Consider the following 14,749-nt stretch of genomic DNA (forward strand, 5'->3'; position numbering starts at 1 on the left):
TGGTCATTAATCATGTGCATACAAAGGATACTTACAAAGTGTACATATAAAGGATCCTGTTGCATTAACATTTCTGCCAATGAAGATCTAGACTATCTACTATCCCATATTGACTCCTAATGTTAGCAAATAGGCTATGAATAGACCGTTAGGCAGACTCCAGCATCACGCAGTACATTGCCTACATTATTACCATCTGATAGGGCCCAAGGAGATAAATGATCATGCTGACAAGTTTCTGTGTAAACGCATTAAAAACATTTTCTTGGACCATGAATGAAATTGCATACACACAACTACCCAACTCACAAGGGAAAAAAGACAGAGACATATCTATCATTTTAAACCAAAAATTAACATTTTATTTTGAATATTCATATACCAAAAATAAAATAAAATCAAAATTCCTTTTGTGTAGTGAAATATCCATTTGAAATGGGAAAATAAAGCTATCCCTAGTCATTATCTCATAGATAATTGTACAGAACTACTTGAATCTGAACATACACCTAGCTTAAGCTTTAAGACACAAAAGAGCCTAAAGCACCCAAACGGCTTTGGACAAAGCAGACAAGGTTAGCAACCTGCACGTTTCAGCAAGAAGGCTTGTGTGTTGCTGCTACCCAGCACAGGGAAACATATAGGGCATTGCAAGGATATGAGTCCATCTTTGACACCAACATAGACAGAGATTCTAGAAGTAATGAGCCACTTTGAACGTCATGGAAATCTATTGCTGATAAGAGGCAACTTATCTCTCAGTCCTAGATGATATGCTGAGGCACTCAGACCCCACCCACGCATGAGAGCCAGGGCCACTACCCACAGAGCTTTGCTAGTCCTCTAGCCATACAGTCTGAGCAACAGTCTTTTTAGAGGCACCAAAGGTCCATGCAGTAATGGGAATGAATGACAAGCAGGACAGATCATATTGGCAATGACTTCAGCAGAACTGGGTGCAAAACAAGACTGCTGAGCAAGTGTTTATCCCTCAGCAAAGCTGGTCAGAGTAAGCTGACATAGGTGGCAGTACTTACTAGGTGGTATTATCTGATGTAAAAACATAACATACCACTGTTTGGACAATACAACATATATCTATATATATACACATACATGGACCTATGTAACATTGACTGTCAAAACACAGCTCTTAGAGGAAGGGAACCATGGGATCCAGCATATTGACTATTGAATCCTTCCGTTACTAGTTGTGTAGGACCCAATAATCTTGACTGATAACATGTGGCCTGTCACATGGGTGAGGATGCACATCCCCATCTGCAACAAGCACATCCATCAAGTATAATAGATACTGGTGAGTATTGTAACGCACATCCATGCCAGCTATGTTTGGATTAGGACAATGGTCTGTGAGAAAGAAAACGGAGTTATTATAACACACTGTGTTATAAATGGAATCTCAGCTCTCAAGCAGGTCTCTTGTGAGGCAGTGCATACATTTTCTAGATCGATAAAATAAATTCAGAAGACATGTTCACTACATGAAAAAATGGGGAAAATTCATGTCTAGCTGCGTTAACTACGTCAAAACAATTGTAAGATGCAAGCCACAGTATAGCTTTGTTTGACTACATAAAAGCAGACTTGTGCATCTGAATTCAGTGTATGGTAGAGATTTCTAAGGTCGAAGAGACCATGGCAGCAGTTCCATGTGTTTAAATGCCAAATTGCCCAAGTTCTAAAAACCGTAGAGTGGAGGTTAAATTTGTTAACAGCAACAGAAGTATATCTAAGGGATGTTGAACCTTTCTTGCTTCCATCATTTTCTCTGAGAAGCGATCTCCTGGGTCTGATTTAATGTGCAGGCATCTGCGCAGCCCAGCGTCACGACTAAAGAATCCTTATCCAATGTGCTTGCTGCTTCGTAGGCAGCATTTACCCACCAGCATGGCTTCCCTCTGGGCCACAGTCGTTGATGTACAAGCACATGATGTGGAGGTGGTGCACCAGTGAAGAATCCTTTAATGCAATACTAGGCTGCACAGAATTATGCGCGGCTAAATGCTTTATATGTGACCAGTCTCATTTAAATTAGCTGCCAGACAGAGAAAAGCACACAGAATCCAGATCAGTAGACTTCGCTTCAAGTCATTTATAACTTTTATAGGGTTTGGCTTGAACCAAGTAGTTCATTGATTTCAGCAGCTTTGTATCAGACCCTTGTTGAGATATCATCTATTGAAATGCTTCTCACCCACTCATTCAGATGTGCCATCAACGCCATTTTTACTTTGGGGAACAATAAGCGTGTGAAAAAGTACTTTCTTACAATGCTGGTACCCATCTAAAAACATGTGCCTCAGTCATATATTTTAGCTACCTTTTTCATATTATAATAGCTACAAAGGCTTAAGCCTTCATGTTCAGAAGCACTGCGATGACTTTCAAATAATTCTGAAATGGGAAAGAATTCAGCTGCAAATGCAAGTTCCACTATTGATAAATTCATGGAATGTTGGATTTATCAGCATACTATCCATGCTACCCAACATAAAAATGTGCTTACTTAATGCATTGTTCTAGCACCTTCCCACATCATCACTTCTGCAAGACATTGTGGGATGATTTTTTAAAAAAAAAACTAATTAATTTATAAAAATGCACAATCTCACATTTCCACAGCCAATTCAGAAACTAATGTGTGATACTTTCACACTTGCAAGTCACTGATGGTCATGGATACTGCTCACTTTTGAAACCTATGAACATATTTGTATACTAAGAATTGGATGTGATTGAGTGAAAAAGTTGGCTGGATCCAACCAGAGTGTGTAATTCCAGATGTGGTGTTTGCACCATCTTTGTGTTTTCAGGTAATTTTTGTAATGCATTTTTAAAGCTGTGGCAAAATAGTTTAATTCATTCATGTAGAAAGCATCTCTGAGTTGAGAGATGAGCATACAGAGAATTTATTCACACAGTCTTGCTGCCACAGAACAGTTAAACAATATATACTACACACTGGGATGGAACAGCGAGGATTCCCATATAGATTGTTAAAGGCAGCATTCCTTAAGGCGGTTCCCTTTAGAGCCCTGCTGGGTTCCAGAAGGTCATACAATAAGAATATGTAGAATGCCGTGGGATCAAAACTTGAAATCACTTACTAGAGAAGTAATCCCACTGAATTAAGTAATATTGATAGACAAACAAGTATAGGATTCTGCTGTTAAACACCACTTCACAGTTTGAGAAGCAAAATGAATTTTATAAAATGCTACCTATTTTTCTGGAAGTGCTGAATATGAAGACAAATTAAACTGGCAAAATCTAAGCTAAGCACGCTTAAGACTCAGGGAGCAATTTTAAGCAGGTTTACTCTGAAGTAAGACCAGGAAAATGTCCTTAAGATAACAACCCCATTAGACTGGATCCATGGGGTTGGAAGGGCATCACTGAATTTAGCCCCATATTGTGAACCACCCATTGATTTCAGAGGGAAAGTTGTGCTTAAATCCTGTTATTTAAACTAGTGGAACTAAAAATTTGGTTGTATTGTACCTTTTGTAAAGAAAAAAAATCCACGTGCTAATATTCTCCTCTAATATTATTTCTGCAGCCTTGTATAAATGGGTTTTAAATTTGCAATATTTAATTCGCTGTTTAATATTAATGATAAAAATGTCTGAATTAAATGAAAAAATGCAGACTATTCAAGAAGAATTAAGACGTTTTCTTAACTAAGTCAAAAAGAGTCGAGTAGCACCTTTAAGACTAACCAATTTTATTATAGCATAAGCTTTCGAGAATCAAGTTCTCTTCATCAGATGCCTGTTTTGATCAGGCATCTGATGAAGAGAACTTGATTCTCGAAAGCTTATGCTATAATAAAATTGGTTAGTCTTAAAGGTGCTACTGGACTTTTTGATTTTGCTACTACAGACTAACACGGCTAACTCCTCTGATTCTTAACTAAGAACACCTTTTATGTCTCTAAAGTAGTGTTGCTGTTACTAATGTAAGTCTGAAACTAAATTTATGTTCTAATCAATGTAGTTTCATCCTTTTGTTTACAGAAGGAAGAAATGATAAAGCATTGTTAAGAGTCTTTTGTGAAACTTCTCCTTATTTATTTTAAGAAAGGTTTGGAGAAATCTGTCTTTCAGCCTTCACAGAAAATTAAATGAAAAGTGAAAAATACAGAAATGAATGCCACAATTAAAAACAAACAAACGCTTGCTGTTGTTTCTCTTTCTATATTAATTGAGCTTGGTTGGCTTCAAAAATTACAGGCTGGAAAAATATTTAAGCATGTGTTTGCTAAAAAAAAGGCTTATTGTGAAATATAATCTACTCCCAATGCTGTAAAATAACATTGTTTACATTTTGATATTTCCACTTATACAGGAGTCTTATAATCATGTTATATTTTCTCTGGAATATAATACTATGCTGTTGTTTTGCAAAAAATAGCAATGTCTGAATATCAATAACTTAAATGACACAAACATATTTCCCTCCATTTTTTCACAGTTGTGACAGCTCTGGAGAGCTTTTGGATTTCTTGTTCTTAAAAAGACTTTCCACATAATACAGAATGTAACAGGATTTTTTCTTCTTCACAGAGTGAAACACTGAAAGCCCTTGTTATGTCTAACAAATATCACGTCAGTTCTGTGTCATGACTGAGAGACAGTACAGTTGAAGGAAAAAAATACTTTGTTTTGTATAGTCTCAGATGAAAGGAAGAAAGTTAATGGCAATCCTTTGCATTAGCCAGGAAAAGAAATAGCCAATTCTTTCCCTCTCCTTCCAATGCTGTGTTTTGACAGCCCACATAGTGGGTATTACGAGTATAGTTATAGGTGTGTATGCATTTTCTATGTAGCACAGCAGTTCCTAATCTGTCCTTCTAGTTCTTCTAATTTTTTAGTTCAACTACCAAACGGATACAATTGAGAATACTATGTTAACACACAGTTATAACATTAAGTTTACACATTTGTTTCTTTGATGTACTTGGAACATTATAACATAGTTTATTTGGCTTTGTAAGGACTGAAATCTTACATATAATGCAATCTACTTTTTCTTGTAGAAAATATGGCTCTTTTCAGCTAATTCTCTGAGTTTCAGAGTGGAATACTTTTGTCCTTATATCTGCAGCTGACTGAAGAACCAGATGTGTTTTTAAGCGATCAAGAATGCTACAGTATATTTTTCTACAGATTTTTTTAAAGTAAGTATAGTTCTCTCTAGATCACAAATTTTGTGTTGTAGCACAATCACTCCATTCAAGTCCCATAATAAAACTTCCAGTATGACAATTCCAATACATCTTGTTGTTGTATTTCAAAGTGACCAGAGGAGGGCACTTTAAACATCTTTGTACTGCTTTAGAAGCAAACGCAGAAGCACAGTGTTACCTAAAGTCACATACAGTCCTGTAGAATACTATTAAGATTGCAGATACCTATTCTTTGAAGTTCATAAAAATATAAAATATGTACCATACCACAGGTTTCTTTGTTCCTGAAGTTCCTATCTAACGCTAACCACCACCTTCTAAAAGGTTGTCTAGATTTTCGTTTTTGCACCTTTCACTCAAATTGCACTTAATGTTGTCATTTCAGGGCTATGCTGTGCTTGTAGCAGCTGCTGGCTTCTTCTACCTGTGATAGCTCTTTGTTCATAGTTAATGGATTCTCTGATGCATTTCCTACACAGTGAACCTGCAAATATTGCATGCCAGAACAAACCTCATTAGTTTGTGTTGTAGGATAGGATGCAAAAATTGAAGGGGTTTTTTGAGGCAATGGTTATGAATTTGGAACCACAGGTAGAAGAAAAAAGTATAGCCACTACAACAAGGGCATACTTGTGCATGGACTCCTATTCCAAAGACCGCACCCACCCTCATATTTTGCATTCGCAAAATGGCTTTTGGTATGATTCCCATGGCTGCATGCACAGGAATACATTGTTTAGCAGAAGATCCATTCAGTGTCTCAAAGATACTGCATGAACCAGATTGACCTAGTTGTGAAACTGACTATGGACAAGAGACATGGGCGATCTCTTTTCCAGCTAAACCTACCAAATGGCACCTATGCTGAAAGACATCCTGTACATCAGAAACAGTATGTCAGAACAGGCCCTGAGGAGGGAAAAAGTTCCTGTGATCCTCAAACTCTGTCGACAGCAAAAGACAAGGATTTGAAGGGCACTCTGAGAAATAATCAGCTTTGATATACAGTTTCTTCCTTTCCCTTCATATTTCTTTCCTTTCCCTTGCTTTCGTCTGTTTTTAGACCCAGGTAATTCAACTAATCAGCTGCATGTTAGCCTGCTCTCCTTTATGCCTTTATGCACTTGAACAAATTTGCTGACATATGCACCTCAACAACAATCATGGATGACTGAATAAATATCTTAAGAAACTCCCAGGTCTTTAGCTGACCAACCAGATCTGTTCACAGCAAAGTGATACAGTGTGAAAATCAACCAGTTCTTCCCCATTTTATTATTTTAAGGACATTTAAATGACTTTTCCAGGAGCATTCATCCTTTCATTTTCACATGGAGCCACCCTTTCAAGGAAAAAGTTAGTAAACTTTGCAAGAAGACTGGTATCATTGGGGGAGGGGCCATAGCTCAGTGACAGAGCAGATGCTTTGCATGCAAAAAGTCCCAGGTTTAATTCTCCAGTTTTAAGAGGAGCTCTGGTTGCAGAACATCTGCTTGACACCTCGGCAAGCCACTACTAGTCAAAGTAGACTACATCAGGCTAGGTGGACCAGTGCTCTGACAATACAAGGCAGCTTCATACGTTCATGTGACACAAACCATGTATTTCCTCGACTTACTGTTGTTCAAGTTTTGCATTTTTTTTTTTAAAAAGTTTAGAAAGGATATAGAAATAATTAGTTTTTTTAAATAAAAGTCGTCTATTGTCAGGGAAACAATTTATTTTCATATTTTTATTTTGCAAAATCATTATCTTCTTTTGCTTTTCTTTCCTTTTTTTAAAATTTGTGTTTTGAGTGGATAGATGCAAGGAAGAAGATGTCTTATTGACAGCAGTCTTTTGCGATGCAAGATAATTCAGTGAGTCATCACCCAGACAGGATCATAAACTTACTGGTTTCAACAAGCCTAGCCGCCACCTAGCTGCTGAGTTTTAATTGCACCATATACAAATATTTCCTTGTGCCATTTTTTTCCCCTCAAAATTTCTGTGTTGTTGTTTTGTAGATGACCTGAGCTGCGGCTTCCATCTTGCTTCTAGGTTTTATTCGGCTTTCCTTGCTTTTCTGGTTTTGCCAATGTACGCATCGAAGAAGAAATGGCAGAAGAGCACAAAGTAGCTAAGGTACATGAGAGAACACCACATGACATTTGACACATGCGAAGGGCACTGGCCCTGTTGCATCCAAGCAAAGACCAAGTAGTTGATGATACAGCCCATGAACATCTGCGTAATCTGCGACAAAGTGATAAACATGGCAAACTTCCGAGACACTCTGAAGCCAGCAGCCCGCAAGGCATAGTAAGTGTACATGACAGCATGTACTCCGTAGTTCATGGTCATAAACCAGCCACCACCAGCCACCATGTCCTTGTAAGAGTACCAAGAATAAAGTAGTACAGTAATGTGGTGGTACCAATGGAGGAAAATGAGCTTCTGTTTTCTAAGAATAATAAATATTGTATCACCTGTTAAAAAGAAAAAAAAGAAATTAGAATTGAAGCATGAAGACAACTACGTCATATTTTTAAGATTAGGGTGTAAAGTTATGAAGAATTAACACTTTGGTACATTACCATATTGTCAAAACTCATAAAACCATGAAGGTGTTTGGGGAATCTTATATTCAATTCATGGTTGAGACTGACTGGAATGAGACATTTTTAGTGTCTGTGTGAAATGAAGGCAAGGTATACATTAGAAAGAAAAGATCAGCTTCTGCTTCAAAATTCCATTGTTTTGAAAAAAGAATTGGACTTAAGACATTTTAATGATGGTATGACATATGACCTAAACATAGTTAATAACTTTGTCTGACAGGGAGCCAGTGTAGTGCAGTGGTTACAGTGGCAGACTAGGATCTGTGAGCCCTTGATTCAAATCTATACTCTGCCATGGAAGCTTGTTGGGTGACCTTTGGCCGGTCACACACTTTCAGCCTAGCATACCCCACAGAGTTGCTGTGAGGATAAAAATGGATGACAGGAGAATGATATAAACTGCTTTGAGCTGACCCACTGGTAAGAAAGGTGTGGTATAAAGTAAATAATAACAGCAGCAACAGTCATAGAAGGCCATGACTGTTCTCCTTCTATGTCCTTTAATTTCAGTGCTTAAAAGGGCTACTGAGACAGACTACACCATTTTGGCATTCACTAAAGGAGCCACTGGTTTGAAATCACCCCAGTATGAATATCAAATCTATGTCTAAGTTTACCACCAACCTTCTGTCTGAAGTGATAAGCTGTAACATGAATGATGCGTTTCAAACAAGGGATCTCTATAATGACCCACACCCTCCTTATATGAAAACTGAGGCAGTATAGTCCAGTGACTGGCCTGTAATGCCTCAGCCAGCAAACACTTGAATTAGCCCTTCCCAAATAATATCTGTGATAGCAAGATCCAGGTGTTTTATTTATATTCTCACTCCAGCAGTTCCCTGCCAAACCACAGAGTGAGTTTTAAATATAGCAGAATTTTACACACAGTGTGTCTGTTTGATGGGCTTCTAAAAGTAAACAGAAGTCTCTGGCTCTGCATGTGCTACTTCTGGCAAATACAACACGGCTTGCTGGATTGGTGCCAATGGACTAAAAGGCTGCTTAGGTCTTGGAAATGGCTTGCGCTCACATGACAGAATTTTTAGCTTATTTTTCTTTGAACAGCTGCACACTCCCCTCCTCCGGAATGTCATATCATAAAGTGCTTTTCAAACACCCCTCAGTTTTGAAAAGCGCTTTGCTGTGTGGAATGGATGCTGTTGGGCTGGAAAAACACAAGGCTAGAGTTCCCTTGGGCCCACACAACCAGTTCCGTGGTTTTTCAAACTGGGTCAATGTATTTAAGATGGAAGTGTTAGATTTTATTCCATCCTGCAAACCCTCCTTTTCCAGTTGCAGAAATGTGCCTTTTATTCTGTTAACATCTCTCTCTCTCTCCATCTTCAAACCACTTTTCGTTTTTACTACATCTCTTAAAGTTCTTTTTAATTCAGTTCACTTGCCTACTACATATCAATCAATTTAAAGCCACAGAGGTTTGGAAGAGGAAAAGACCCTTGGGCTGCTTCCAAGACACAAAATATATTTCTCTTGCACGTGCATCCTTAGAAACTCAAATAAAGAATATCAGTAAGGGGTGGATTGAAAACTGTGCCTCAGTTATTAACATGTTTCATTGCAAGAAAATCTGTTGGGGTTACCTCTGAGTAAGCGTGCCTAAGAGAACAGTCTAAGTCAGCAATAAAGCCCCCTAGTTCCTGACTGCTTCATTAGCTGCAGAAATGCGAAGTCACATTTTGAAAAGCTATCACAGGACTAATTTAGCCAAACCTCAGTAGGTTTTCATATGTGTGTGTGTGTGTGTGTGTATATATATATATATATATATATATATATATATATATATATATATATATATATATATATATATATATATATATATATATATATATATATATATATATATATATATATATATATATATATATATATCAAACAGTAGGAATTCAAAGTCTCTTGACACATAAAGGCTGTAGATTATTCCCTTCTCATAGCTTGTGATGAAGTTTTTTTAAAAAATCTCTGAAACAACATAATCTTAATATTCATCATTATTTAGTGAAGTCTGCAGCTCTGTGAGGTTTCCTTAGAAACAAACTTTATACAGTCTAGTGAATCATTTTTTCCTGTTTCTAATTAGAGCTACACTGAAACCTCAGGATAAGCAAACAATGATGTACATATTACAGGTTTGTTGCTTAAAAGCAGAGATGTACAATTAGGGTTCAGTATTCCCTTAAAATACCAAATTCCACCTGATTAGGGGAATCCGGTATTACTGAACTCAAAAGGGAATACTGAATTAGATTCACTATTCCTGAACTGAAGTTTACTCTGTGGCTGAGCTGTCCTTTGGGTTTTTTTTTTTGCTGTGTGTAAGTGTGGGTGCTTTCACTTAAAATAATTAGTGTTCACTTTGCTTTTCTTTGAGGGGGGTTCTTTTGTTTTATCCTGTTGTAGGTGTGCTTTATTTGCTGTTCTATAATTCCTGCTTATTATATTCCCTTCTTCTTTGCTGGGGGGGGGGTGAATTCTGTGTTTTCTCCTGTTGTGGGTGTTTTGTTGCTGTAAATTTTTGTTGGTTCTTTGTATGTGTAGGGGGTGGGTTGTTGTTTTTCCCTGTTGCTGCTCTTTCTTTATGGTAGTTTGGTTGGTGTTTCTGTTTTCTGTTGGCATAGAGGTTTGGCTTGATGCTCACTGTAGATTTTTGTTGGTAGGTTGTTCTTCTTTTGAGGAGGGTGTGTGTTTGTAGGGGTGCTGCTTGGTTCCCTCTTCCTAGTGGCGTTTGGATGTTGGATCTACTTTGCGTATTCAGAGAGGGTTGCGTGTGTGTACACACACACACACACACACGAACTTTTAAGAAGTATTTTTAAGGTAGGCTAGTTGTAGATCTTGTAAAGCACAACATTAGTTTTTAGGGACAACCAAGTTCCCCCCCCCCCCCTTGCAATAGGCTTGTGTAGGAATTAAGAAGGGTTCAGGCGTGTTCGTGTTCTACTCAAATTCTATAGATAAATAGGCTGCCCATTAGTTACATTTAACTAGGCTTTGCCTGTCCGCCTCTGGCTTGCTTGGAGCTAGGTCAGGCATATTAGAAGTATGTTTTTTTTTGTCATAGGCTTACCTGTAGATTGAGGTTCAGGGATAGCTTCATTCCTGAAGCTGTTTGCTATGTAGTGCCACATACCTAAATAAGACCTTTTAAAAAGAGATCTGTGTGTCCATCTCCAGGTTCAGACCTACAAAGCAAGCTTTCTGAGTAGGCAGGTAGGTCATTTAACTATTTAATAAAGTTAGTTACTAGTAAATGTAGGTTACAGGGGGCAGAAAAATGAGTAGCAGGAGACCAGAGAGGGGCTCTGAGAGAAAGGTGAGGGCTAAGACTAGAGGAGAGGGTGAGGGCTGTGGCTCTCCTCCCACCTGCACGGAGGTGGACCACCCCAGCGCAGCTGCTGTTCACCAACCTAGCTTCTGGCGATAGCAAGGTGGTTCGCAAGGCCATCCCCAGAGCCCCTGGGGATGGGCGGTATATAAATTGAAATATAAATAAAAATAAAATCTTTCCTGAGGCAGCTGCAGGAACACCCCCACCACAGGTGCCTGAGGCAGGAGCTGGCACTGGGCAGGGGCCTGCTGCTGAGGCTCCCCTCTCTCTAGCTCCCAGCAGTGGGAGGAGGAGGAGAAGCATGAGGAGTCTTTTTGGGTGGGCTTAGGGGATGTGAGTTTTCCGTCCCTTGCGCTCAAGCCAGGGACCTGGAGGATTTTGGAGGAAGTGGAGGAGGGGCCCATCATCGGTAAGCCTTTCCCAGTTTCCTCTGAAGCAAGCGGCAGGCCTTTCAGAGTGACACAGGAGAATGGTGAAGGAAGAGGAAGAGATTATGAAAGTGCTGATGCCCACATTTCAAACCCATCTTCTTCAGCCATCTTCTTCTGCCCAGAAGATACAGTGTCTGGCCTGAGCACCTCACAGAAGGCGTCTCCTACGGCACCCACAGCTGCAGGGCAGTGTGGGCCCTCCTTATTCTCCAACATCTGGGAGAACATCATAAAATAGCAAGCATTTGAGTGCGGCCCACAGTTAGAGTTATCAGCTTCAGTTTGGGAAAATCCTGGAGATTTTAGGGGTGGAGCTAGGTGAGAGCAGGTATAATGGCATAGAGTCCACTCTCCAAAGCAGCCATTTTCTCCAGGGGAATTGATCTATGAAGTCTGGAAAGCAGGTGTAATTCTGGATGATCTCCGGTCCCTACTTGGAGGCTGACAAACCTAACCACGGTGTCTTTGCTATTTCTGAGGAGGAAGAGATTTTCTCTTTTACAGCTGGATCTTATGCATGCATACTCAAATGTGTTGCCGATTATTTCAGTGAGACATTGCCAAGTATGTGCATATAATTGCAGTAATAGACACAGGCCCTAATCGGGGAAAAAATGAAAACAAATCTTTTCTCAAGCGCTACCATGTGGGCTAGAGAGAAAAATACTATGGAGGGTTCTCTTCCCCTTGGAATAAAAGACACATTAACCAAGCCTCTTCTGCAATTATCACTTGCATGGGGCAAGAAACCTTTATTTCTAGATGAGTAGCTTGTTAGCCTTATTTCTCAGAACACCTTGGGACTCAGGGGTCTTGGTGGGGGGAGATTATTTTATTTATTTACAGAATTTTACCCCACCTCTACAGGGAAACTGGCTTATAATTGTTTATTTATTTATTTATTTTTATTTATTTATGTTATTTATAGTCTGCCTTTCTCGCTGAGACTCAAGGCAGATTACATAGAGAGAAATTAGCACAGTCAACATCAAGGACATTTCAATAAACACAGGATAAATAAATGCAAGTTTACGAAGACATAACTTTAGCAGAAATCCAATAGAAAGTTGAAGAAATGCTGGAACAGAGCATAGGCAATTCTAGGACTGACATTAGACAACACTGAACCACCCAGTAGGGTCATACTTAAACCAACAGGTAGTACATAGGAGCACCTACTTAAAGCCACAGATAGAACGTAAGGTAACGTAGTGGTGAAGTCTATGGTCCCTAACTCATTAGTGAAGCATCTTGTTGAGAGCTCCTCCCTACAATATAGCCCTCCTTTCTGTGTAAAAAGCCCTTTTGAATAGTTCAGTTTTGCATTATTTGCAGAAGGCCAGGAGAATGGAGGCTCTCCTGACCTCCTCAGGCTGGCTGTTCCATAGGGCAGGAGCCACCACAGAGAATTCACGTGTATGGGTTGCTGTTGATTTCACACTTGTGCAGGGTGGCATCTGCAGGAGACCCTGTTCAGATGAGTGAAGCTGCCATGAAGCATCTTTTGCAGCTGCCTTAATTTGCTTTTCTACTAGTAGCGCTGGATCTATTATAACCCCTAGGATCTTAACTGAGTCTACAAGGGTCAGACGTGAACAGGTACTCTTTTATGTATGAATATATAATAATAACATTTGATTTATATACCGCCCTTCAGGACAAGTTGTTCCCACTCAGAGCAGTTTAAAGGTATGTTATTATTATCCTCACAACAGTCACCCTGTGAGATGGGTGGGGCTGAGAGAGCTCTGAGAAGCTGTGACTGACCCAGCTGGCTTCAACTGGAGGAGCGGGAATCAAACCACTCCTCCACCTCATATAGAATTGAGGTGCTCAATAGTTAACATTTACATGAGATTTCACAGACATACTACAGATGCCATGAAGCATTATTAAAGTGCATTCTAATGGCCCTACTTAAGCTCTGAATTTCATCTGTCTCAGCAAAGTTCAAACTTGACTTGACAATGTGAGAGAAACTTTTAGGATGCAATCCTACACACAATTACTTGGGACCAAGCCCAATCAGACATTGGCACTAAATAACCTTGCATAGTATGGGACTATTTTGCTTTTTCTATCCTAAACCAAAATATCTTTAGTCTCTGTGAGCAGTGGTACGATTGTGCAATTTTAGATTCTGGACTTAATGTTGTTATGCCCTCCTATAGAAAGCAATAAGTAAGTACTACCATGCTGAAAAGGGTTTGACAGTCACAGCTTAACATTAGGACTCCCTACTAAACCAGTGAACTCTGGACTTCTGCCCCATTTACCAGATTGTATCATACAGTGTGGAAGTATACTGGAATGTTTCAGAATGGTGTGGAAAACATTACCGCATATGTGCACCTAGTCAGAATTCCAGAGATGCAGAGGTATGGTAGAATTTTCCTTACCATTTGGCAGGAATATTCCAGATTACAGACTTGCCACATGTTTCACAGACAGATTACTACCTGGTATTCAACCTGTTCCAACCATTATATCAAAACTCACAGTTCCAGAACAAATTACTCATTCTGGGAAAAACAAATAAACAAACTCATATGCTATATTTTAAGAACTGCTTTCATTCAGATCGTTTTTTCAAAATATATTTTTAGAGCTCTCTCACATGTCAAAAACAAAAACAAAACCCTATTCTGCAGTTACCTGAACTACTCAAACTTCCTTACTCACACATACCATTGAAGCTGAATATTTGAATATTTTTCTATTCAGTTAGATGTTATATAACTTGCAGATGACAACAGAGAATGGTCTGCATCACACATCTATGTGATTCTGATGGGACTACTTCAAAGTAAATAACAGCAGAGAGTGCATGACTGTGGAAGACACCAGAGTGCCTCTGTAGCAGTGAAAGTTTAAGCTTTTGTGGCAACATTGACTATTCACTGGTTTGGTGAAAACCAGAACACAATGATGGAACAGCGCTGCTAAAAGAATCCACAAGTCCTACTAATCCAAATCAAAACAACATGGGCTAAGGATAGGGATGTACCAGCATGCTTTTTCCATTTCTTTCTGTTTTTGTTAAGTTCTCAATGCCAGGCTTTTTGTTCTGCTAATTTTCATTGCTGAGCTGCTGTAACACAGTGGTTAAGTAGTTCGGCTGCAAACCAGCTCTCTACTGGTTTGAATCCCACTA

The 14,749-nt window shown here is 39.1% G+C and overlaps 1 protein-coding gene across 1 annotated transcript in view; it reads right to left on the minus strand.

Annotated features, from left to right (window-relative positions):
- Window positions 1–3,888: 3,888 nt before the first annotated feature.
- The window catches only part of ELOVL6 (ELOVL fatty acid elongase 6), an 86,940-nt gene continuing 76,079 nt past the window's right edge, over window positions 3,889–14,749 (minus strand). Inside the window, exon 4 of the mRNA XM_054989486.1 lies at window positions 3,889–7,680. Within this exon, the coding sequence (XP_054845461.1) occupies window positions 7,256–7,680 (425 nt within the window). The 3' untranslated portion in view covers window positions 3,889–7,255. The remainder of the gene's footprint in view (window positions 7,681–14,749) is intronic.

Source organism: Eublepharis macularius, chromosome 10 (assembly GCF_028583425.1).
Source record: "Eublepharis macularius isolate TG4126 chromosome 10, MPM_Emac_v1.0, whole genome shotgun sequence".
In the NCBI taxonomy this organism is placed as follows: Eukaryota; Metazoa; Chordata; class Lepidosauria; order Squamata; family Eublepharidae; genus Eublepharis; species Eublepharis macularius.